The 26242-nt window shown below is 46.6% G+C and overlaps 1 protein-coding gene across 1 annotated transcript; it reads right to left on the bottom strand.

Annotated features, from left to right (window-relative positions):
• Nucleotides 1–679: 679 nt before the first annotated feature.
• Nucleotides 680–1609, bottom strand: LOC308276543 (sperm motility kinase-like; the record flags this gene model as incomplete). The annotated part of the gene is made up of 1 exon (XM_080715373.1): nt 680–1609. The coding sequence occupies one exon, from the start codon at nt 1607–1609 to the stop codon at nt 680–682; it is 930 nt and encodes a 309-aa protein (XP_080571499.1).
• Between the last annotated feature and the right edge of the window lie 24633 nt (nt 1610–26242).

Below are 26242 nucleotides of genomic sequence, written 5' to 3'. Positions count from 1 at the left end.
ATCCTCCTTTCTCCGCCTCCAAAGTGTGGGGATTACAAGCATGTGCTACCACGCCCGGCTTTGCAACAGAATTTAACTAAGTTAAAGTTTGTTTTTAATGATCACCCTTCAGGGGCCACTCTTATTGTAAGATTCATGTGAAACACAAATAAGGAAGCATCACACTATTATACAATTCAAATGAAACAATTTATTAATAATAATTTTGGGAAAAGGCTTTTTTTCCTGGGGAAAGTCTGGTATTCCCAGGTGGGGCCTCTTGTCAGGGATCTGTGTGAAGAAGCCCGGGCAGCTGGCAGTTGGAGCGCGTCGTCCTGCAGCTGAGTCCTCTCTGGGCGAAGTCCTGATCCTGGGTGCTGGTTCATCCACCTGGTGTTCCTGGAGCGACTTTACTCCTGAAGAATCTGGGGTGCTTCTGCCCCCCTCCCTCAGGACCGACTCAGGACCTGTCCTGGGAGGCCAGGGACCGGGGTCTGCGGAGTTCTGGCTGGCTGGTTGTCCTCTTGGGCGGTAACGGGCAGGCTGAGGGATCTGCTGGGAATGGAGGCGGCGCCACACACCGAGCCTCCGGCCAGACCTGGATGTTGCGCCCTGCCCCATGGTGCCCATGGTGGAGGATCATAAGGTAGGTCCCCATCGCATAATTAAAAGTCCTGTTTACCACGGCCAGCCAGGTGTCTCACAGGTGATAGCCAAAGCAGTGCATCAGTCCGAGAACTGCCACGTTGGGGTGTTTGGGGAGTAGGTCCCTGGGGGAAGATGAGTACTCCTTACCCGATTGGAGCCATGGGTGTTCCAGGACGTCGTCCATGGTGGCCCTCGACCTGGGGTTTTTGGCCAGAAGATGGATCAGGAGTCTTCTTGACCAGCCGGTCACATAAGCAGGCAGGAAGTAGTCTTTCCACATGGTCTGGCTCCACAGCCGCTCCTGGAAGTCCCACCCTTCGAATGGGCTGGAGCCTATGAGCATGAAGTAGAGGACCGCCCCCAGGCTCCAGAGGTCTGCAGCTGTGCCATAGGCTTCCTGCAGGCAGACCTCTGGAGCAGAATAGACCCTAGTGCCGCAGAACTGGGTCACTTCTTGCCTGGGCCTGAAGTGGCAGGCCAGCCCAAAGTCGATGACTTTGGCATTTGTTTGCCAGTCCAGGAGGATGTTGTGCGGCTGCAGGTCCCTGTGCAGGATGTGCCTCTGGTGCAGGTAGTTCACCGCACCTACCACCTGCCAGAACAACCTCCTGGCCTCCTTCTCCTGCAGCATCCCCAACGCCTGCACGTAGTGCGCCAGCGGCCCCCCGCTCACGTGCTCCATCACCAGGTAGACGAATTTGCCGGTGACCAGGCCCTCGAACAGCTGGACGATGTGCGGATGCTCCACTGCCTTCAGGATAGCCATCTCCCTTCGAAGGAACTGCTTGTGCCTACGTGCAGGCAAGGCCTTCACAGCCACCTGGATTCCTGTGAGGATATGGCGGGCCAGTCTCACCTGGCCAAAAGCACCCTTGCCGATGTCCCTCAGGACCACATGGTTGTCCTTGAGGCCATCCTCAGGGGTAGAGCTGGCAGGGAGGCCTGGCCTGGCCTCTCTACGCTCTCTCCTACCACACTCCATCACAAGCTATAATAACAGCTAACGACGCTATGTATACAAACCAACAACAACAAACCAACAAACAATCCTACAGCAAAATAAACCCAAACCAACAAACGTACACGCGAAACAACAAAGCCCAAAGCAAAACACACAAATCAGATCAAACGCCACATAATCTCTGTCTGGGAGTCCTGCAGGACAAAAACCCAGTGGCAGTGAGGGCCTTATATAGCCAATCCTGGAGACTCCATCACAGTAGCTCCTGTGAGATTACATGGCGGTGGGTCACGGCTGGTGTGGCCCACCATAGCAGGCTTGCCTTGGGTACCCACAACCTTTCCTACTTTAGTAAGAATAAGGAGGACTTTTTTGCTTTGGTGAGTTATGGAGGCTGAGGCTTACTTGTTTAGAAATTAAAACTTATAGCCAGGCGTGGTGGCGCATGCTTGTAATCCCCTCGCTTGGGAGGTGGAGACAGGAGGATCACGCAGGTTCGGAGCCAGCCACACTGGCCTAAGAGACCCTGATTCAAAAATATAAAAATAGGATTGCCACCAGCGGCAGCAGCAACGAATCCACCGAGTCCACTACAGCTCCATCTGCATATTCAACAACAGTGAGTCAAATTGCGGGCCCCAGAGGAGAAATCCCAGTACTGACTCCCAGGGACTTGACCCAGTGGGGGAGTGGCGGTGGCAGAGATATCACACCATAGGAGAACACGCAACCTGGCACCTCCCATAGTCTAAAGCAGCCTCGATTGACTCCCTGGGTCTGAGACTCTGCCATACAATCCAGTAAAGGAGTAGTGGGGTCTGAGATACCACAGACTCGAGATCCAGAGCACCTTAAGTGAAGACGCTGTGACCCAAGGGAAGAACCCAGAGAAGGCACAAACTTCCGAATTCATGGGAAAGAGGAATAACACTGGAGCAATGAATGCCCACAATTCCACAACATCAGAACCCGATAAAACAGAAATTTAGAGATTTCTAGAAGATCAAATCAGGAAAATAACTTTAGAAATAATAGAGGTGTTTTGAAAAGAATTCAGAGAGAGGCAAAAAGAGATAAAGAAAGTGAAACCAAAGGGATCAACAATATCTTCAAGAAGTAATAGCAGAAAATTTTCCAAACACAGAGCAAGAGGTTGATACACAGGTCCAGGAAACTTATAGAACTCCCTTTAGACAGGATCGGAGAAGAGGATCTCCACGCCACATAATTGTCAAAATGACCAATGTGGAAGCCAAGCAGAGAATCTTAAAGGCAACAAAAACAAAGGGCCAAGTGACATTCAGAGGCAAACCAATTAGAATCACTCCAGACTTCCCAAACCAAGTCATGAAAGCCAAAAGGGCTTGGAGTAACATATTCCAAACTCTAAAAGAAGACAACTTCCAGCCAAAAATTTCCTACCCAGCAAAACTTTTTATCAAATTAGATGGGGAAATAAGAAGCTTCCATGACAAACAGAAACTGAAGGAATTTATGTCTTCAAAACCAGCGCTAGAGAAAATACTCAAAGAGATTAACTACAAAGAAGAAATAGGTAACACACACCAGAACCAGAGAAACAAGATTTTCCATCCAACAGACAACTAAGATTGGTTATCTGTGGAGATTCATTATTTATGTTAGTCTTTTACCTATCTCTAAATTGTATTGTTTGCTTTTATTGTTACTGATTCTTAGGATTTCTAGTTGGAATATTAATATACCTTCAGATATAGCATTTGGAAATATTTTATCCCATTCTATCAGTAACTTTTAACTCTGTTTTACATTGTCTTTGGATATACAATATTTTATTTTTTAGGGAGTTTGTATACCCTTTTGTTGCCTGTGACATTGAAATCATATCCAAGAAATCACTGCCAATTTCAGTGTTGTGAGGTTTTTTGACCCAGATTTTCTTCTAAAAGTTTATAGTCTTAATGTTTATATTTAAGTCTTTTATCTATTTTGAGTTAATATTTGTATATGGGATTAGGTAAGGGTCCAATTTTATTCTTTTTTATGTAATTATTATTTTTCAAAAATATTTAGTTAAAAGATTATTATTTCCTCCACCAAACGTTTCTGGAAACCTTGTCAAAAATAATTTGACAATATATGGAAGAATGTATCTCTAGGCTTTTATTTAACTCCAATGGTTTATATATCTGCCTTTAGAACAGTACTACACTGTTTCAATTATTGTAGCTTTATATGGTCTGAAATCAGAAAATATATATCTTCTAGCTTTGTTCTTTTTCGAGATCGTTTTGGGTATCTTGAGTCCATATTCCATATTAAGATAGATTTTTTCTGAAAAACAAATATATAAATATATGATAGTTTCACCTAAAAAAAAGAAAAAAATATTCTCTGGTAAAAACGAAAGCAAAAAGAAATATTGAAATGTTATCTTTAAGTTATCAAAAGCTTGGTATCAGACAAATGAAACTGTTATGTGAGATTATCATTTTTAATTTTGGATAAATTGCTATAATACTAGATGTCAACCACTAAGCCAAGCATGGGAAGGAGGGATGGGGAGGGAATGGGGTGGGGATCGGGTGGGGGCTGACTGGGCGATGTGTGCATGTATGTCTACAAAAGTTTTTTGTATCCCACTATGATGTATGAATACAGTGCACCAATAAAAAATTTAAAAATATATATATAAAAACAGGTCTGGGAGTGTAGCCCGGAGGTAGAAGGGCTTCCAGGAACCCCAGTACCACCAAAAAAAAAAAAAAAGAAATTAAAATTTATGGGATGCTTCAATTTTTTTTTCATTTTGAGTAAATCAACTAATAATCTTTTTACTTTTAAAGACCTCATCATATCTACACTCAAGGTATTCTATTTTTTTCTTTCAACTTGAAATGATTGATTTCAAAGAATGGTAACATAATACTCACATCATGAATATAAAACACTGTTCCCTAAGACACTGGAGGTCACGTTATTAACATCTATGGGGCTGAGGGGAGGGAGCTTTCATCCTAACTGCCCCCATAAGGTCCTTACCACATTTGTTTTTAAATTTTATTGGTGCAGTGAGGTTCAAAGTGATTTCTACAGCACTTGGTGTGTTTCCTTGGGCATCCCTCCCGCTCCCTCTCCTCCTCCCTGTGCGTGTCAGTGAGATGGATAGTGATACCTTCACGTAGGACATGGCACTATTGGCATGGTTTCCTTCCTCACGCCGCCTCCTGCCCTCCCCACCTCCCTCCCACGGTCCCACTACCGCCCACTGCCGTCTCTCCTCAGTGATCTAGAGTGTTTTCTATTTTCTCTCTAGCTTCCACATATGAAAGAAAACAGAGGACACTTAACTTTCTGAGACTGGCTGATCTCACTTGGAATGATATTCTCTAATTCTATCCATTTTCCTAAAAATGACATATTTGTGTTCTTCCTTATGGCTGAGTAAAACTCCACTGTGTGTATATAATACATTTTCTTTATCCATCCATCTGTTGATGGACACCTAGGTTGTTTCCACAATTTAGCTATTCTGAATTGTGCTGTTATAGACCTGGATATGCATGCATCACTACAGCATTCCAACTTTAATTCTTATGGAAAGATACCAAGGTGTGGTGTAGCTGGGACATAGGGTGCTTCCATGACTAATATTCTTTTATTTTCTTTTTAAGTACCGAAGATTGAGCTTCAAGATATACCCCTGGCCCTATTTTTTCTTTTAACTTGAAATAGTCTAGCCAGGTGTGGTGGCGCATGCGTGTAATCCCAGCATTTGGGAAGCTGAAACAAGAGGATCACGGGACTTGAACAGCCTCAGCTACGCTGGCCACAAACCTGCGATCCTCCTGTCTCAGCCTCCCGAGTAATGAGATAAAAAGCATGTGCTTCCATGCTCAGCTCCATGCCTAGTCTTTTGAGAAACCTCCATACAATTATGGTTATTTTCATTTACAATCCCACAACACAACAGTGTAGAAGACTTCTCACTTGCCCGCATCCTTGCCAGCATTATTGTTGTTTGTATTGGTGACTGCCATTAACTGTGTTAGATAAAATCTCAGTGTAGTTTTGATTCCCATTTCTCTAATGGCTAAGGCGTTGAACATTTTCTCATATATTTGTTGGCCATTTGTATATCTTCTTTGAGGGGTGTCTATTCAGTTCAGCTGACCTTTTTTTGATTGGGTCTTAATTTTAGTGTTAAGTTCTTTGAGGTTTTTTTTTTTATAGATTCAAGACATTATTCCTCGATTCAAGGAGTAAATGGCCAAGATTTTTCTCACCTTCTGTCGATTCTCTCTTCAGACTCTCAATTCCTTTGCTGCATAGGAGCTTTTACTTTGATGCCGTCCTCTTCATTGATTCTTGGTTTTATTCCCTGAGCTCTGGGGTCACCTGAGGAAGTCTTACCAGTGCCTCTATGCAGAAGAATTGGTCCTATATTTTCTTCTCGGAATCACAAAGCTGCTGGTGTAATTTTGGGGTCTTTGATTCATCTTGACTTTTGCGCAAAGTGAGAGAAAGGGATCTAATTTTATTTTTTGGTCTGTGGAGATCCTCTTCCTAGTACCACTTGTTGAAAAGGTTGTCTTTTTTTCCAGATTATGTTTTTGGCACCTTTGTCAATACTAACTGGTTAATAAAGTACAAAATTATGTCATTTGCAGGAAAATGGATGGAATGGAAGAACATCGTGTTAGATGGGATTAGCCAGTCACAGAAAGTTCTCACATCTTTTCTCTCATAGGTGGAAGCCAGGGAGAAACTGGGATACAAGAGGGATCCAGATAAAGGAGAAACCCCAGTGGAGCAAAGAAGAGATTCTAGAGGAGGAAGAAGAGGGGAAGGAGACTTGATGAAGAAAACCCTTATTGATGTTTTTACATATGTGAAATTATCCATGTCAATCTCAATATCATGTGCAGGGAAAAGAAGGAGTGCGGTAGGCATACAAAGTGCTGTGTGGATGTCTGTCCCCATCACTGCGGGTATAGCTTGGAAGTAGAATGAACGCTCCTCAGTACTACAGAAAAAAAAAAATAGGCTATAAGTGTGGGACATTGTTTTATAGCTTCTATTCTACTCTGTGTTTTTCATGCCAACACCATGTTATTTTTGTTATTATAGCTCTGTAGTGTAATTCAAAATCAGATATTGTGATGCCTCCCACGTGTTTGTTTTTTTGCCTTGTGAGTCTGGGGATGGGACCCAGGGTTATTTGATCTCCGAGCTACACCCTCTGCCCTATTTTTTATTCTTTATTTTGAAACAGGGTCTCACTAAGTTACCAAGGCCTTACTATGTAGCTGAGGCTGTCCGTGAATGGTGATCTGGTCTCAGCCTCCCGAATGCTGGGATAGCAAGCGTACACCACCACGCCTGGTTTCCCACATGGTTTTTATTGCTCAGAGTTTTTTTGGTATTCTGACTCTTTGTTCTTCTATATGAATTTTCGACTCTATTTTAAGCTCTGTGAAGAATGATATTGGTATGTTGATAGGAAGTACACTGAATCTGTAGATTGCTTTTGGTAGTATGGCCATTTTCACAATATTTATTGTGCCTATCTAAGAACACACTCATCTTCAATTTCTGTCTTTAATGTTCTCTGGTTTTTCCTGTAGGGGTCTTTTACCTCCTCGCCTAGATTAAGCATTTTTCTTTCTGAGGCTATTGTGAACTGAACTGTTTTCTGGATTTCCTTTCAGTGAAATGATGGTTGGTGTACAGAAAAGCTATTGATAGTGGGGGTGGGGGTAAAGGAGGAAATACAGCAAGCACTGTGTGCACGTGTGTTTATATAACTTGGAATCTCATTGTGATGTATAATGACACTGCACCAATAGTGTTAAAAAGTAAAAGTACAAACAAAAGAGAAAAGACAAGCTATGGTGTTTTAGGAGTTGATTTTGTTCCCAGCGACTTTACTGAATTTGGTCCTCAGCTCTAGAAGTCTTCTGGTGAGTGTCTGTGCTAATCCTCTAAGCACAGGATCATGGCGTGGGCACTGTCAGCCCTGCACGCAGGCTCCAGGAGGTGAGTGAGTTGCCTTGAGCAGGCCCTTGGTCCAGCCATCTCTCACGGGTGCCCTCTCGTCAGCTGGAACTGTGCTGTGGATGTCCTGGTCAGGGCCTGCGGTCACTCTCTGTGTCTCAGTGTCTTCATGTGTCCACGGCGTGGCTGAACAGCTTCTCTTGCAGTGAGAAGAGCCTCCCCGCCTTCCCCCCTCACAGCCAGACTGCAGTGTCTGTAAGGAAGGCCTGGTGGGCCTTACGTGGTCATTGGAGTCGTCAGCAGCAGCTCCGCATTGGTGAGGGTTCAGCCATCTTCATGGGTAAGAAGTCTGATTCCCTCCTTCCCTTCCTGCAGGGATAGGCCACGGCCCCTGCCCAAGGCTCAGTCCTGGCAGAGGCAGCCAGGGCAGTGGTAGAGGTCCATCTTCCTCCGTGACATCCCTGTCCTTAGTATTACACTTACTATTTTTTGAGGGGTTGAGAGTCCTGGAGATGGAGCCCAGGGCATTCTGCCTTGAGCTCCACACTGAGCCCTTTTGATTTTTTCTTTAAATGTTGCCACAGGGTGTTACTAAGGAGCTGAGTGTCTTGCTAAGCTGCTAAGACTGTGATCTTCCATCTCAGGCTCCCAAGTGCTGGGATTACAGGTGTGTGCCACTATGCCCTACGAGTATTAAGCTTATTTATTTATTTATTTATTTATTTATTTATTTATTTGCAGTACTGGGGATGGAATCCAGGGACATTCTACCTCTGAGCTACACCCCCAGCCCTATTTTTTGTTCTTTATTTTGAAATAGGGTCTCACTGAGTTGCAAAGGCTCATTAAATAGTAGCTGAGGCTGTCCTCAAACCATGGTCCTCCTGTCTCAGCCTCCCAAATGCTGGGATTACAAGCCACCACACCCGGCATGTGCTTCATATCTTGACCCTGGTAGATTGTCTCCCTTTGTTCTTTGCCTATATCTACAATGGTTTGGACAGTCTTGTGCTTCACAAGAAAAGTAACTTCCAAGAATAAGATGCCAACCCTGTCAGCAACATTGTTCCCCTTAAACACCTGTGCCAGGCTACGTATTCATCTCTTGGTTCCTTAGGCTCCAGATGCATCTCAGGATCATCCCTCAGGATTCTCTGGGGCCTTTTATTTATTTTTATTTTTATTTTCTTATTTATTTTGTGGTACTGCAGATGGAACCAGGGGCATTCTACCTCCAAGCTACAACTCCAGGCCTATTTTATTTTTACTTTGAAACAGGGTCCCACTAAGTTGCAGAGGACCTCAGTTAGTTGCTGAGGCTGGCCATGACCCTGCTATCCTCCTGTCTCAGCCTCCCAAGTACTGGAATTATAAGTGGGTACCACCCCAACAGATGGTTAGTTTGCATTTATTTATTTAGTTATTTGTTTATTGTGGTATTGGGGATAGAACCCAGGGCTCCTCAGCTTTTGAGTTATGCCCCAGCCCTATTTGTTATGTTTTTATTTTGAGACATAGTCTGGCTAGTTGCTGAGACTGGCCAGGACCTGTGATCCTCCAGCCTCAGCCTCCAAGTAAAGGGATGACAGGCGTGCTCCATCACACCTGGCTCACTGGGGTCATTTTGAAGGCAATTTTGCTCCTTGTTTACCATCACCACCACCTTTATAATATGCTTCTCCCCTTGCCCAGATACCAGGATCCTAGGATGTTTCTGGCAGATGGGCCCACTGCAGGGCTCTCTCTTCTGAGGCCCAGAAGGGAGCAGCCCTGAGGCTATGGAGAGGGGGCAATGCTGGAGTGGCTGCCTCCACCACCTACCCTGGCTTCCCCCAGCCCCATGGAGGCTCTGATGCCTCTGGCTACAGAGAGACTGTGAACCCAGGAGGCCGGCAGGGGAGGCTGGCAGAGGAGGCCAGCAGCATAGGGATATTTGTGCTCTGAAACCTCCACCGCCAGTAGACATGGTCAATCCCTTGCGGGGGAGAATGGCTGCGGGGAGTGGGGGAATTCAGGGTGGGAACCATGGAATTGTGTCTAAGTCTTTCTCTGCGTGTCCTCTCCCCATTCTGCTCCTCCGGGTCTCAGCTGCAGCCTGTGGCTGGCCTTGCTCATCTGTGACCTTGCTCATTAACCGCCCTGGTCTCGCCAAGTCTGTTCCACCTCGGCTGCCATTTCTAATCTTTCAACAAGATGTGTACCAGGTAAGCCTCAGTCAGAAATGTATAGTGCTCCCCTAGGGCCACGAATCATCCTTCCACCAGGCTTTGAGGTCCTACAATATCTAGACCCCACGGAACTTTCCCACTTATGATGGGATTTACAGTGGCTGACATAGAAGTGTGGTGTCACCCCCAAACAGCTCTCACGGATGTGGAGAACGCTAGGAAACCAACTCATGTGTTTATAAGTGTAAATAAGGCAAAGAACTGAACATTTACATCTTGATTAAACATATTCCTCCGTGAGGAAGCTTCACAGAGATGGCAGTATTGAAGCACAGCCGATTTGTAACCCCCCTAAGAATTAACAGACCCAGATGCCAACTATAAACGCTCAACACTCTTAGCAGAGATCATCTGACATTACGTGTGTGGGGGGGAGGGGGGTTTGGTACTGGATATTGAACACAGGGACATTCTACCTCTGAGCTACTCCCTCAGACCTTTCAGCTTTTATTTTGAAACATGGTGTCTCTAAGTTGCCCAGGGGCTCAGAGGCTCCTAAGTTGCTGAGGTCCTGGTGCCCCTCAGTCCTGACTGTATCTATTTGGATTGAATGAAGGGCAACTCATTCCCATCCCTAGGCACATTTTCATGGCCACCTCTGTTCCAGTGAGGACATGGAGGGCCCTGAGGAGCTGAGCAAAGCTGCCCTGGCCAATGTCCCTCTGGACCAGGCCAGGATCCAGGAGGGCATCCTTACAGGAGAGCTGGCCGAGGGCCTGGCCTCTCCTCCTACTCTCTCTCCTAGCACTGTCCATCGAGAGCCGCAACAGCAACTAACGATGCTACAAAGACAGAACAACAACACTCAGAAAACATGCAACAAAATAACAAACCAACACACAACAAAGCCCAAAACCCAAACCAACAAATCCTACCTGAAGGCTCTCCACCACCCAGCGCTGTAGCTGGTGCAGGAGACGCCCTCACAATGGCTCCTTGAGAGGTCAGAGCCCTGGATGGCCAGGTGGCGGCTGGGCATGGCCCTCTGTGGCCATCTCCCCTTTGGGCCTCCAGGACCTTTTCCATTTTATTTATTTATTTATTTATTTATTTATTTATTTATTTATTTATTTATTTATTTTGGTGGTACTGGGGTTGGAACCCAGAGGCTTTCTACCTCCAGGATATATTCTCAGGCCTATTTTACATTTTATTTGGAAACAGGGTCTCACTAAGTTGCTGAGAGCTTCACTAAGTAGCTGAGGCTGGCTTTGAGCCTGTGCAATCCTCCTGTCTCAGCCTCCCAAGCACAGGGATTACAAGCGTGCGGCACTACGCCGGCGCCTACAATGGTTTGAATAGTCTTGTGCCTCACAATAAAGGTAACTTCCTAGAATAAGGTAAGAACCTTCTTTGTAATAGTTTCCCTTAAAGAACTGAGTTGGGCTGCCTACTAACCTCCTGTCTGGGCTTATTCTTTAGGCTCCAAATGAGTCTCAGGATCAACCCTCAAGAGTCACTGGGGTTATTATGGGGTTTTGTTTGATGGTGCTGGGGATTGAATGCAAGAGCATTCTACCTCTGAGCTACACCCCTAGCCCTATTTATTTTTTATTTTTTATTTTTTATTCTGATACAGTTTCTAACTGAGTTGCAGAGGATATCTCTAAGTAGCAGAGGCTGTCCATGATCTGTGATCCTTTGGTCTCAGCCTCCCAAACCCTGGGATTACAGGTATGTGCAACCATGGCTGGCTACTGGAGAATACACACACACACACACACACACACACACACACACAGTCATGGGATTGAACCCAGGGGCCCTCAAACTTTAGGTTAAACATCAGCCCTATTTTTTATATTTTCACTTTGAAACATAGTCTGGCTAGTTGCTGAGACTCTCCTGGATCCTGTGATGCCCAGTTTCAGCCTCCCAAGTAATGGAATAAATGGTGTGCTCCATCACACCCAGCTCACTGGGGTCATTTTGAAGGCAATTTTGCTCCTCATTTGCTATCACCACCACCTTTATAATATGCTTCCCCCCTTGCCCAGACACCAGGACCCTAGGATGTTTTGGCAGATGGGCCCACTGCAAGGCCCTATCTACTGAGGCCCAGAGGGGAGCAGCCCAGAGGTCATGGGGAGAGGGCGTTGCTGGGTGGTCACTGCGTCCACCACCTCACTACCTAAACCAGCCCCATGGAAGCTCCTCTGCCTCTGGCAGCCAAGAGACAGTGAATCCAGGAGGCCCACAGGGGAGGCTGGAGGTGGAGTGGTTATTTGTGATCTGAAACTGCCACTGCCTGCTGGCTGGAGAGTAGCTGATGGGGGAGCATGGGGAGGGCTTCCTAACCCAGAATTGTATCTAAATCTTTCTCTGCGTGTCCTCTCCCCATTCTGCTCCTCCAGCTCCCAGCTGCAGCCTCTGGCCGACCTTTCTCCTCTGTGACCTTGCTCATTAACCACCCTTTTGGGTCATTTGTTTTATTCTTAGTGTTAAGTTTTTTAAATTCTTTGTTATATTCTAGACATTGTTCCTCTATCTGAGGAGAAGCTGGCAAAGATTTCCTCACATTCTGTAGACTGTCTCTTTGGATTCTTGTTTCTTTTGCTGCACAAGAGCTTTTTAATCTGTTGCCATCCTATTCATTGGTTCTTAGTTTCATTTCCTGAGCTCTGGGGTTTTACTGGGGCTGTACCTACATGTGCCTGCCAGTACTCGTGTTGGAGACTTGGTCCTATTTTTTGTTCTAATAATTGCAAAGTTTCTGGTCTAATTTCTGGTCTTTGCCCCACCTTGACTTTTGTACAGAATGAGAGATGGGGCTCTAATTTTATTCCTCAGAACATGTATATGCAGTTTTTCTAGCACCATTTGTTGAAAAAAATGTCTTTTCTCCACTGTATGTTTTTGGCACCTTTGTCAAAAACCAACTGGGGGAGAAAGAACAAAATTACGTCTTTTGCAGGAAACTGGATGGAACTGAGAACATTATGTAAAGTGAGTCTAGCCCATCACAGAGAGTGATTATGTTTTCACATGTTTTCTCCCATATATGGAAGCTAGGAAGAGATTGGGATATACGAGGGATCCAGATGGAGGAGACACTCCAGTGGAGTGAGGGAGGGGGCTAGGGTGGTGGGAGAGAGGGAGGGAGAGACTTGAAGGACACATGGATGCTGTGTGCACATGTGGAAGTATCATGACAATCTCAGTATCATGCATGGGGAAGGGGAGGGAGTGCGGTGGGGTTGGGTGGGGGAGCTCACAGAGTGCTGTGTGCATGTGTCTCCATCACTGCGAACTTAGTTATGATAGTGGCACTATTTGAATGGTTTCCTGCTTCACGCCGCCTCCTGCCCTCCCCACCTCCTTCCCACAGTCCCTCCCACCATCCACTGCTCTCTCTCCTCAGGGATCTAGAGTCCCTTGTGTTTTCTATTTTCTCCCTTCTTCTGTCAAGATGCTGTTTTTAAGGCAATAGAGATCAAATGTCAGCACAACTGAGATGTGCTGCTTTCCTCAGTTGCCATCTTCTTAAAAGCCCTGATATTTATTTATTTATTTATTTATTTATTTATTTATTTATTTAGTGGTATTGGAGTTCCTGGAAGCGCTTCTACCTCCGGGCTATACTCCCAGACTTATTTTATACTTTTTTAAAATTTGGAAACAGGGTCTCTTAAGCCAGCACTCCTGGCTTCGAACCTGCACGATCCTCCTGTTTCCGTCTCCCAAAAGAGGGGATTACAAGTGTATGTCATCACACCCGGCTTTATTTTTAAAATCATCTTTTTTATAGATCAGAGTGTTTAATCTATTTATATTTAATATAATTGCCACCAGAGTTGGATTCAAGTCTGCCATCTTGCTTTTATTTTTATTTTTATTTATTTTATTTTTTGTGGTTCTGGGATGGAACCCAGGGGCATTTGTCCTCTGAGCTACACCACCTGCCCTTTTTTTTATTCTTTTATTTGGAAACAGGATCTCACTAACTTGCAAAGGGCCTCACTAAGTTTCTGTGGCTGGCTACAAACCTGCGATTCTCCTGTCTCAGCCATTAAAAGTGTGTACCACCAAACCTGGATTTTGAAACACATGCATTTTTGAGGGGCATGTGCATGCACACCATAACTATTCTGCTTAACTTACATATTATTATATTTATATAATAAATGTGTGTATCATATCACATACACATACACACACTCAACATATATATATATTTATATAATAAATGTATGTATTATATCACACACAGTATATATGACAATTTTATAACAAATGTGTATTTAATCACACACACACACACGTACGCACGCACGCATGCACGCACATGCACACACACCTGAGAATGGCCAAGTCTCTTCTCAGATCAATTAGCTGGAGGACAAGTTGCAGCTAGGCTCCCTCTCCTATTTCCTGAAGGCTTTGCACCAAGGTAAATCAGTTCCATTAAAGTGAGGTTTGCCCCCTCCACCTCCTGTGCAGTGGTGAACTTGATGTTGTGAGTCAGTGAAATCCTGGACCTCATGTGTTAGGTGATGCAGCTAGGTTCAGAGATGGGGCCTGGCTGAGGAGGGGGGCCACTGGGGACATGGTGCTGAGGACTATTTCAGCCTCTGGAACACTCTCCTCTCCCTCTGTGCTTTCTGTGGCCATGAGTTGGGCAGCTCTCCTCTGCTGTACTCTGCTGGCATGTTTCTGCCTTGGAGCCAGGCAACCATGGAAAGACCTCTGAAATCAGGAGATAAACTTTCTCCTCTAAATTTATCTTGTCAGGCATTTTGGTCATAGCAACAACAATAAAAATCTGACAAAAAAAAAATCATAGCCATAGCAAGTTTTAAATGGGCCACATGTCCAGGGACAGAACAGAAATTACCTTTCTCTTCACCTTAATCTGATGTCAAACAAAAACTGTGAAACTCTTTAGATTCACCTTTTACAAATTTTAGACTCACTACGTGCAATAATCCATGTTGTTTGACTTTCCTCGGAGGCCTCATGGCAGCAGGATCTTAAGTTTGAGACCAGCCTGGGAAATTTTGTGAGACCCTGTCTCAAAAAAAAACAAAAACTATTGGGGATATAACTCAGTGGTAGAGTGTTTCCTCCCAATGAACCAAGCCCTAGGTTCACTCCCCAGTATCAAAAAATTAAAAATTATATTCAAAGAATCTATTTTATAGCTATTAGAGACTAAGAATTAGTTCTATGCAAACTTTATATGTGTGGGGAGTGCTAGGGATTGGACAAAAATGCACAAGTAGATCAATAGATAAGAATCATCTACAGATATTTATTTATTAAAAAATCTAATGAGTTGGCTCAAGTAAAATTAACCTATGAGAATGAGTTTTTCTGGGAGCAGGACAAGTTATACAATGAGACACACCAAGTGGTGTATACATGTCTGAATGTGTCATGTTGGACAGCACTGTGAGGTCTACTTACAATGCGCCAATAAAAGAATAAAATAATGAGGCCGGGCGTGGTGGCGGCCGCGCTGGCATAAGAGACCCTGTTTCAAAAATATAAAAAATAGGTCTGGGAGCGTAGCCCGGAGGTAGAAGGGCTTCCAGGAACCCCAGTACCACCAAAAAAAAAAAAAAAAAAAAAGAATAAAATAATGAAAAAAATTAAAAAGCATTTTCCCTTATTTCTCCTCAGAAATCATACTTTAGTTGCTGGGCGTGGTGGTGCACACTTGTAATCCCCACGCTTGGGAGGCGGAGACAGGAGGATCACGCAGGTTTGAAGCCAGCCGCGCACACTGGCTTAGGAGACCCTGTTTCCAAATTTAAAAAAATATAAAATTAGGTCTGGGAGTGTAGCCTGGAGGTAGAAGGGCTTCCAGGAACCCCAGTACCACACACACACACACAAAAAAAAGAAATCATACTTTAGTTTAAAAACATATTTTTGTTTCAGCTTTTCTGAAATGTATAAGGGTTTGGTTTGTAAGTTGGGAGAACAAATGCTTTTTCCTTTAGAATAAGAACTGAGGATTCAAATTGATCATTGAAATTTTTTCATTAGAAAGGAGATTGCAATGGCTAATTATTATCTGACAATTAGACCTTTTAGAATCTCTTTATGAATATGAAAAATATTATCAATACATAAAATCCTGTGGGAAATTATTAAATTTTTAAATTAAAAATGTTTTCATGGCTTGGGAGGCTGAGACAAGAAGACTGTCGGTGCTAGGCCAGCCTCACCAAGTGAGCAAGACGCTCAGCAATGTAGCAAGTCCCTGTTTTTAAACTAAAATAAAATAGGGGCGGGGGTCTAGCTTGGATATAGACTCCCCCTGCATTCAGTTACCAGCCCCCTCCTTACACAAAACTAAGTAAATACTTCCGGGAAGGTGGCAATAGAGAAAAGCAGTGTTTACAAGTCCTGCTAACAATTGATTTCTATTGCCACAAAATCAGCGCTTTTCATAGCCAGAAAACACCATCAACAGAGAAATAAAAACTGTAAATACAAGGGACAGAGAAAAAGAAGACTAGAGAACAACCAGAGAACAGAAAAGAAACCAGTCCGCATTACGGTGGCGGAGCCGTGCCGGCGCCATCTTGCCTTGCAGCACCAGCCCCAGAGAAGAAAGGGTTCAGAACAGAGCTCAAAACCAGAAAAGAAATACACCAGCCTCACGGCTGAGGGCTCAGCAGCAGCACCATATTGCCAGCAGTGGCGGCGAGTTCACTGCGCCAAGACAGCTCCAGATCAGCTCACTCAACAATCCACCAGGCTCCAGAGAAGGGACTCAGAATGGATTTCAAAACCAGAAAAGAAATACACCAACCTCATGGGGAGCTGCGACTCAGTGTGGTATCTCTGCCACCACTATTCCTTCACTGAGATGGACTGTAAAATCTCAGTCCCAGGGAGATTATCAAAGCTGTGGAAGTCCCTGGGGGTGCAGTGCTGGGATTTCTCCTTTAGGGGCTGCAATTTCACTTACGGTTGTTGTGTGCACTGATCTGGATCTATTGCGGGCGTGGTGAATTCGCCGCTGCAGCTCAGGAGCATGCTACTTTTGAGGAACACTTCCATCCCTATTTTTTATTCTTTATTTTGAAACAGGGTCTCATTGAGTTGCAAAGGGCCTAAGTAGCTGAGGCTGCCCTTAATCAATGATCTTCCTGTCTCAGCGACCCAAATGCTGGGATTAAAATCATGCACCATCACACCCAGCTTGGCTACAGTTATTGTCTTCTATATATTTGTCTTTGTGTTCCTTTTTTAAATTTTTTTAGTGGTACTGAGGATTGAACACACGAGTGTTCTACTTCTCAGCTAACTCCCAGGACTATTTTATTTACTTTTTTGAGATACTAGGATTGAGTTCAGGGGCATTCTACTGTCAAGCTACACCCCAGTCCTACTATATATACTTTATTTTGAATGGGGTCCCACTACGTTGTGGAGGGCCTAAGTAGCTGAGGCTGGCTGCAAGCCTACCCTCCTTCTGTCAGTCTCCCAACTGGGATTACAAGCATATGCCACCATGCCTGGCTTTAGTGCAGTGTTCTAATATTTTTTTTTCTGCCATGAACCTCTTCTCAGAGTAATATTTTTAAATTTATAAAACAAAATGCATAAAATTGCAAGAAAACCTATCCTATTAAAATGTAGTTAGCAAGATAGTTTTAAAGTGGAGACAACATCTGTGATCCCAAGACTTGAGAGGCAGGGCAAGAGAACTGCAAGTTTGAGGCCAGTGTGGTAACTTAGGGAGACCCTCTTTTGAAATAAAATGATCTGAGGTAGGCTGGGTGTGGTGGCACACATTTGTAATCCTAGTACTTGGGAGGTTGAGACAGGAAGATTGCAGATTTGAGGGTAGCCTCAGCAAGTAGTGAGAGTCTCATCAACCTAGCAAGACCATGTTTCAAAAAAAAATGGGGCTGGGAGTGTAGCTCGGAGGTAGCGTGTCCTGGGTCAGGGAGCGTGAAGGCACACATACACATGCACACAGCTAGGTCCACAGGCCCCAGAACTTGATAGGCACAAGTTCTAAGAAATGATGCTGTGGCTGAGAGTTGGCCGCTGTGGCACATCTGCACAGCCCATGCAGGCTTTGAGTGGAGCCTTAAGTAGGCTGGATCTGGGGTACTGTACCATGGGAGGCCACTGAAGAACTGGGAGGAGATGGAGAGCTGGATGGGGACTATGACTGAGCCCTGTTTCTGGCATGAGAAAGTCCATCCTACATTACAGTGCATGCCAAGGCAACATAAAATTACAACAATTCATGAAAGGTATGGAGGTAGGTCTTACAACTTCTGTAATTTAAAATTATTGACACATGTGGATGGTATATTTTATATTTATTTAATTATTGTACTGGGGATTGGGCCCAGGGGCACTCTATCTCTCAGGTACACCCCAGCCCCAGTTTATCTTTTGTTTTGAAATAGGGTCTTACTAAGTTGAAGAGGGCTTCAGTAAACTGATGGGCTGGCCTCGAACCTGTGTACCTCCTGTCTCAGCCTGCCAAGTCCTGGAATGACAAGTGTGCACCACAGTGCATGGCTTGATACATTTATTAAGGAAATGAAAATGAGTTCTGCTGGTGACAGTCAGAGGCACTGCTGATATTATAGGTATTTGCCCTCTACTTATAATTGAAGAAAACACCGCATTTCACTTATAAGGTAGTGAAAGGAATGATGTAATGTTTCCCGTTCATGTTCACAGACCATTTTCCCAAGTAACTGGTGGTCCTCAGGTAAAGCACGGCTGCTCCGGGGCCATCTCACCGCAGGCAGAGGAGCCCTTGGCCAGTGGTCTGTCCTCTGAGACCTGCTGCATTGGCTCTCCACCGACCCACCGGCCTCTCCTGGCCCATTCCTCTGGAGAGCGCCTCAGCCCGCAGCTTGCACACTTGTGTGTGCCTGCCTGCCTGCCTGCCTTCCTTTCTTTTTTTTTTGGGGGGGGTACTGGGGAGGGAACCCAGGGACTACACCCCCAGCCTGAATTTTTGATTCTTTATCTGAAAACAGAGTCTCTCTAAGTTGCTGAGGCTGGCCTCAAACCCAAGAACCTCCACGCCTGGCTTCTGGATGCCTTTCTACCATGAAAGCATGTCTGTTACCAGGCACTGCTGCCCTGTGGAGGCATTGGCCTCCTGTGTCTGGGAAAGAAAAGGACTTGGTGGGGTCTGCTGCTGGGAATGGATGGGTGTCATCTCTGGCTCTTGGAACTGCTTGGAGGGTTTATGTGTCTGCACACCTTTTTTTTCTCCTCCTCTAGGGCAAGCTGGCCTAATTTTTCCTGTCTCGGGTGGATGCCTTGAGTCCTGAGTTCCAGCAGGTAAAGGGAAGGGGGAGAGGTGCAGATGCTAGAGATCTGAGGCTGGAGCATCTCATGTGGCTCATGCTTAGCTGTTCCCCATGACGGCTTTGAGATCCTGTTCTCACTTCCTCCTGTTAAGGCACCAAGTCCTGCCTCCTGCCCCGTGGCCATCTGGCCCTTCTGCCTCACTGTCCCTGGAGCTCCTTTGATCTCCATCCCTTGGGCTTTAGCGGGGTGGGGCCCTTGGGCTGAGCCGATTCCCATCTGAGTGGCTTTCTGCTTCTCCCGCAGCTGGCCTGTGAGTGTTAGTCCAGGCTGCCCTCTTTGGGAGCTGGCTTTTCCCAGGGCCTGAAGCACACCGAGAGCGGGGAGCAGGAGCTGCACCTCACTGCACAGCCTGTTGGGAGCCCTGTATGAGGGTGCAGAACAGGTAGGGAGCAGTGCTGGTGGTCAGTGGGGGGCTGGGGAACTTTCAGGAAGGAACAGGAGGGGGTCCCAGAGAGGCCAGGCAGTGGGCTTCTAGGCAAAACGGAGAACACAGGCAGCTCATCCACCCAAAATGAAAAAGGAGGCACAGAAGGCACGGAATATGCAGGGGGTTGCCTTGCTACCCAGATCCTGGGCAGGATGAAGGCCCTGGAGTGGAGGTGCTGCTTTCCCATTCTGAAGACAGCGATGCCCACGTCCTCCTGCGGCTTTGGCACAGGTTTTCAGGGCTGGCCCGCTGCCTCGTGCTCATGCTCACGTGTGTTGGAGTTGAGGGTGCCGGAGCCTGGAGACGGAGGGGTCGAGGCGGGTTTAGAGGCATGCAGGGAGCTGCTCTGAGGGTCTCCCTGCTCTTGTCTTTTGTAGCACTGAGTTTGGGTCTCTGGTGTCTGTGCCTGTGCAGGAAGGCCTGGATCTCATCTGTTGGACCCTCAGCGCTGGTAGCAAGAATACTGTGGGTAGGCTTTGTCCTCTTTACATGGTCCTTGCTCAGCACCCTGAGCAGCCAGGAAAGCACTGTGACATGAAGCCCCCTAAACAGCCACGCTGAAGTTGTCCCAGGTGGCTCCTCCTCCTGTCTAAGTACCATAACTCCCTCTGTTTCCTCACCACCAGCCCCAGCGCCAGCGTGGATGTGCTCTTGTAGAGCAGGACTAGGCACGCGCGGCTGGTGGCTCGTAGTAGAGGGTGAGTTGGGCATTGCTGAGAAGTGCTCATCCTCCCCTTGCCCTCCACCCAGGACCTGTTTAGAAGATGCAGGGTGGCTTTGCTGGGAGGGCTGAGGCCAGGAAGTGGTGCCCTTAACTGTGGGGACAGGTGTGTACAGTCATGCACATCTTTCTCTGGCTCTTTCTTTTGCTAATTCCCCCAGAGCTTGCATGGAGATGGTCCCCTGGGGTTGCTGCTGCTGCCCTCTATCCATCTCGAGGCCTTGGACCTGCTCTCAGCACTCATCCTTGTGTGAGTGGGATTGGTGGGATGAGGGAAAGGGTGTAGGATGCGCTGGAAATGAGGGTCACGGTTGGGTCTTGCCCTCAGGTGTGGAGGCCGGCTCTTGGGCTTTGGGGCTCTGGTCAGCCGCCTGCTCCCGCAGGTCTTCAGTGCCTGGAGCATCGGTAGCGATGCCCTTTTTCAGGCCAGGAGAGGCCTTACAGTTGACCATCCAGGAAGGAGGAAGAGGCAAGGGTGGGAGGCCTGCAGGCGGGCTGGGGGCTCTGCCACTTCACTGCATAACCTGTTCTCTTGGCCCACAAGACAGCACTGTTCAAAACAAGGTGTATGCTGTCCTAGAGCTGTGGGTGCAGGTTTGTGGTGCCTCGAGAGGGGTGCTGCAGGGAGGAGCCTGTGGAGAGGTGCTGCTCACCCACCTGCTCAGTGACATCTGCCCGCCAGCTGATGCCCTGAAGGTGAGACCTCAGCTCCTGTCTCCACTCTGTCTTGCCTTCCCGTTTGCCTGGGTATAAGATTTGTATTTTCATTCACCACCAGCTACACAGCCCCGAGGTAAGCCCTGATGGGGGTTTGCAAACCAGAAAGCCCAGTGCCCCCAGAAGCTGAAGCTGGACATGGGGGAGGCTATGGCCCCGCCCAGCCACTGGAAAGGAGATAGCGATGCCAGTAGCTACGTGTGTGCAGCCGTGCTGAGAGGTGGGTGAGGCCCTGGACCCATAGGTTAGGGCTAGGTTGAACTCGTCACCCAAAGCCAGTGGTGAAGTGGAAGTTACACATGCAGCGTGGAAAGAGGAGGAGCAGAGGCGCCGTGCAGTGTGAGGGCTGCAGGTGGGATCTTGGGTCCTGTGGCCGTGCACTCTGGCCCTCCAGGGCTTCAGCCATCTCATTTACTTAGCCAACACTGTGGGTGCACCCTGGATCCAGGACAAGGTTCAGCACCTGGGGTGAATCCCTGCCTCAGAGCCCAAGTTCCCCACAAGACATGCTGCCTGCTGGAGCTGCCAGAGATTCCCTGCTCCCCAACCGACCACTCATCTGTGACAGAGGTTAGTAGTCAAATGCTGCGCAGTTAACAGGCGACATCTCTTTGCATCCCATGTGTTCCAGTGCTGCCGCCCACTCCACGTGATAGGGCACCAGCTCCAAGTGTTTAAGTGTGCATTATCTCCTTTAAATAGCATCAGGAGCTGGGTGTGGTGGTGCATGCTTGTAATTACAGCATTTGGGAGGCTGAGACAGGAGGATAGTGGTTTGAAGATGACCTCAGCTACTACTTAATGAGGCCCTTTGCAATTCCATGAGAACCTATTTCAAAATAAAGATTAATAAAATGGGCTGGGGTGTAGCTCAGAGGTAGAATATTCCAGGGTTCCATCCCTAGTACTGCAATGTCAGTTGTCCTGCACTAGAGCACTATGCAGGAAAGCCCCTACTGGACACTGGAGCCCTATACCGCAGGAAAACTCCCACCAGACTCAGGAGCCCTACACAGCATGGAGGCCTACATCTGCCCTATACTGCAGGAAAGCCTCCACTAGACACTAGAGGCCTATACAGCAAGAAAGGCCCCACCAGACACTGGAGCCCTACAACACAGGAAGGACAAACCAGATGCAGAAGCCCTACACTGCAGGAAAGGCCCCACCAGACACTAGAGCCCTACAGCCCAGCAAAGCCCCCAGCAGACACTGGAGCCCTGCAGCCAAGGAAAAACCTCACCAGACGCAGAAGCCCATCACCACAGGGAAGCCCCCACCAGACGTTGGAGCCCTACAACATGGGAAATGCAACACCAGACACAAGAGACCCTATACCACAGGAAAGCCACCAACAAACGGGGGAGCCCTACACCATAGGAAAGCCCTCACAAGACACTGGAGCCCTAAACAAATACGCATGTAAAAAGAGTTGTTTAAAAAGTGGATAAACAACAACATAGGTAGCGTTCACACAGCCTGTGGAATAAGATTTCAGACAGCCAATATTTGTAGTTCTACCAATTAATCTAAGCCCCCGTACTGTCCCTACTCCATCTACCCAATATTCTGCGACATCAGAACAGGGATCTACCCCGAAGGTCTGATCTAGCAAGGTCTTGACTTCCTGAGTTTCCACATGGTTCTGGTATAATTTCATTGTGAAACCATTTCAGAGTAAGATGATCAGCCTCACCTGGAGGCTGATCCTGGTATTTCCTGCAGAAGCTACTGCAGGTCTGGAGTAGCAGTTCTCACTCCCTTCCCCCAGCTATTTCTCACTCATACCTGAGCAGCAGAATAGGATGGGGCTGCTGTCCTGTTGTCTGGAGCCATCCACAGTCATGGAGGCCCGGGTGCTCTGACAAATGGCCCTTCTGCTACCCCCATCAATGCCACACAGAGGAAGTGACCCGCCATCCCCACTGTCTGTCCATCCTCCACAATCAGCACTCACCACATGTTGACAAAGCTGGCAAGGCTTGGGGAGAATGCCCTTTCCTCAGAGCTGCTCAGCTGTGGAGGGTCTCCTTTCATGACTGTGTCAGATGATCCAGTTCACTTTGGATAAGGTAACTGGCCCATGGCCAACTCGATCTAAAGAGAACACAGAAGGGAAAGAAAGTTCACTAAGTGTGACCTACTGCTCGCTCCTCACTGAGCAGCCATGGTGACACTCTCCACTACAAGCAAAACTCTGTAACAGCCCCCAGGCGACCAGAACAGGCTGGGATGGAGTTTTGAGAAACAGGAAGGCCAGGTGCATTATACTTGGAAGTCAAGACCACGTAGAGAGCTTGGTACCAACCAAAGTCAAGGGCTTTGACTGCACACAGAGGCCTGGGATGATGGCCTGCCTTGCTGCTCACTGCTGCAGTGCCTCCCTGCCCTCGGTGCAAGCGACCCAAGGAGGCTTGAGATTGTGGCCTGCCTGGCTGGCGTGAGGCCTGGGATGGCGGAGGCTGCGCCTACCCAGAGGTCATGGAGGAGACGGTGCAGTGGCATGGCGCCTCTCACAGAAACACCCTAGGATCATGATGTCTGCATGCAGGGGACACCTATGGTGGGATGGGGAAGGAGGATCAACACTGGTTCACAGAAACGACCCAATAAGCCTTATGCGCTGTCATACCTCCATCATCCCAGTGCTTGGGAGGCTGAGACAGGAGCATCGCAGGTTCAAGGCCAGCCTCAGCAACTTGCAGGAACCTCAGTAACCTAGAGAGACAATGTTTTAAAATAAAGAGCCAGGCATGTTGGCCCACACTTGTAATTCTAGTGTACTTGAGAGACTAAAACAGTAGAATCACAGGCTCACAGCCAGCCTCAGCAACTTAGTGAGGTTCTCCACACTTAGTGAGACCCTGTTTCCAAATAAGAAAAACAATAAAATAGGACTGAGAGTGTAGCTCAGAGGTACAATGCCCCTGGTTCAATTCCCAATACCAAACAACCAACCAACCAAACACACAACCAGAACCCAAACAAACACAAAACCCCAGTGAATCCTGAGGGATGATCTTGAGATTCATTTGGAGCCTAAGGGAAGAATCATAGGCTGCAGGTTAAGACGGCAGTTTCCTTGAGGGGAAGAGAGTGGCTGAGAGGCCCTGTCACATACTCTGAAGTTATCTTTAGTGTGAAGTACAAGACTGTTAAAAACACTGTAGATATGGACAAAGGAAGACGATCAACCCAGTTCAAGGCAACAAAATGTTTAAAAATAAGCTTAACACTAGTTGGGCTTTGCAGAGCATACCTGAATTCCCTTGGAGGCTGAGATACGAGGTTCACAAGTTCCAGGACAACCTCAGCAGCTTAGTGTGGCACTCAGTGCCTTAGTAAGACCCTGTTTTATTTTTTATTTATTTATTTATTTTTTTGTGGTACTGGGGTTCCTGGAAGCCCTTCTGCCTCTGGGCTACACTCCCAGACCTATTTTATATTTTTGAAACAGGGTCTCTTACGCCAGCGCGGCTGGCTTCGAACCTGCGCGATCCTCCTGTCTCAGCCTCCCAAGCGCGGGGATTACAAGCGTGCGCCACCACGCCCGGCATAGACCCTGTTTTAAAATAAAAAAAATAAAAATAAAAATGTGCCCAAACTAGGGAACGTAGAAGATATCAGTGGTACTCCAGGTAATGGAGGGGAAATACCAGCAAAACTTGAATGGAAAGATAGGGGAGGAGGAAGGCTGAACTTGATTAATGAGGGTCTACATCCGAATATGTGTAAAACTATGAATATGGCATGGTTACTCCGGACAATCATTTGTGGGAGGGGGGAAGGGAAAACAGGGGCGGGGGGGAGGGCACCAAGCATAGTTTAAATGTATGCCATTTATGTTCAATAAAAATTATTAAAAAAATAAAAATGGCCAGGTATGGTGGCACATACCTGTAATAGAGGTACTTGGGAGGCTGTGGGAGAGGAAGAAGACTGAGGTTGATTAATGGAGGAGCTACATCCAGACATGTGTAAAAGTATGGATATAGCATGGTTAACCTGGACACTCATTGTTAGAAGGGGGAACAGGGGGAGAAGAGACGGCACTAAGCACAGTCTAAATGTATACCATTTTTGATATGCTACATACATAAATAAAATTTAAAAAATGACACACCTATGTACTACAGAAAGTCTTTGCTGATGGACCTACTGTAAATTGCAGAAGACAGGAAGGAAGGATGACTCTAATGTTTGCGTCTTGAGCCGCCAGGAAGGAGCTGCCCCTCACTGCAGTGCAGAGGAAGGGCAAGAGGAAGCCCATAGGGCTTGTAGAGAGGAAGCAGTGTTGGAGATCAAGACAGCTATACCAGGCACACCATATTTGTCATTTCCAATAGAATCTAAGCAGAGGGAAATAACACAGGGCATTTGATGTATGATTCTGGAATTTACAAGTGAGGTGTAGGCAAGAAAGAAAAACCGTGAGCCTTCACTATCTGTATCATTTCCAGAGCATTGGCCAAGCGGCAGGTACGGCGAGCATATCAGAGAGCAAGAGAGGCTCTTGAGTTCATGTGAGCTCGCTAGAGACATGTGGGCAACAGAGAGAAGTTTAAAAGGCCTGAACACTCAGCCTGAGCTCACCAGCAGCTGGAGTTCAGGAAGAGGAGCTGCAAAGAACCAGAAGAGGGGCCAGCCTGGGAGGCAGCCAAGAAAGGGAATGTCTGGAAACCTACTCGCGAGGGTGCTTCAAGAACAGTGTCTGAGACATTTCAAACAGAGAGGGAAGACGAGGAGTCAGAACTGACCACGGGCTCTGGCCACATGGAAAATCATGTTTATTCTGACCACAGTGGTTAAAAGTGGAGTGACAAGGATAAAACAACCCATTAGGATGGGTCTAAGAAAAAAAGAGAGAGAGAGAGAGAAAGCAAAGATAGCAGCTATAAGCCTGTGCTTGAGGTTGACAATAGATGTGATAGAAAAAACACTTCACCACATGTAGCCTATCTGGAAAAAAGTTAACAAGAACATTAAGGCAGTTTGAACAAATGGAAAGAAATAACACTTTTTTCATTAGAAAAACTCAATAATATAAAACAGCAATGACCAAATTAAGTTTAATGCCAATGAAATTTCAGGTATATTTTTCTATAAAGACACTATTATTCTGAAAAATAAAGACGAATAGCAGCAATCGGGTTTGAAGTGGTAGCTCAGTGGCAGAACATTTGCTGAGCAAGTGTGAGGCACTGACCCAGCCTGGGAATTTACTGAGATCCTGCTTCAAAATTTAAAAAAAACACTCACTGGTAGAGCATGTGTTCAAT

Source organism: Muscardinus avellanarius (assembly GCF_963383645.1).
Source record: "Muscardinus avellanarius genome assembly, chromosome: 18".
Taxonomy (NCBI): domain Eukaryota; kingdom Metazoa; phylum Chordata; class Mammalia; order Rodentia; family Gliridae; genus Muscardinus; species Muscardinus avellanarius.
This window is presented reverse-complemented; position numbering and strand designations above follow the sequence as displayed.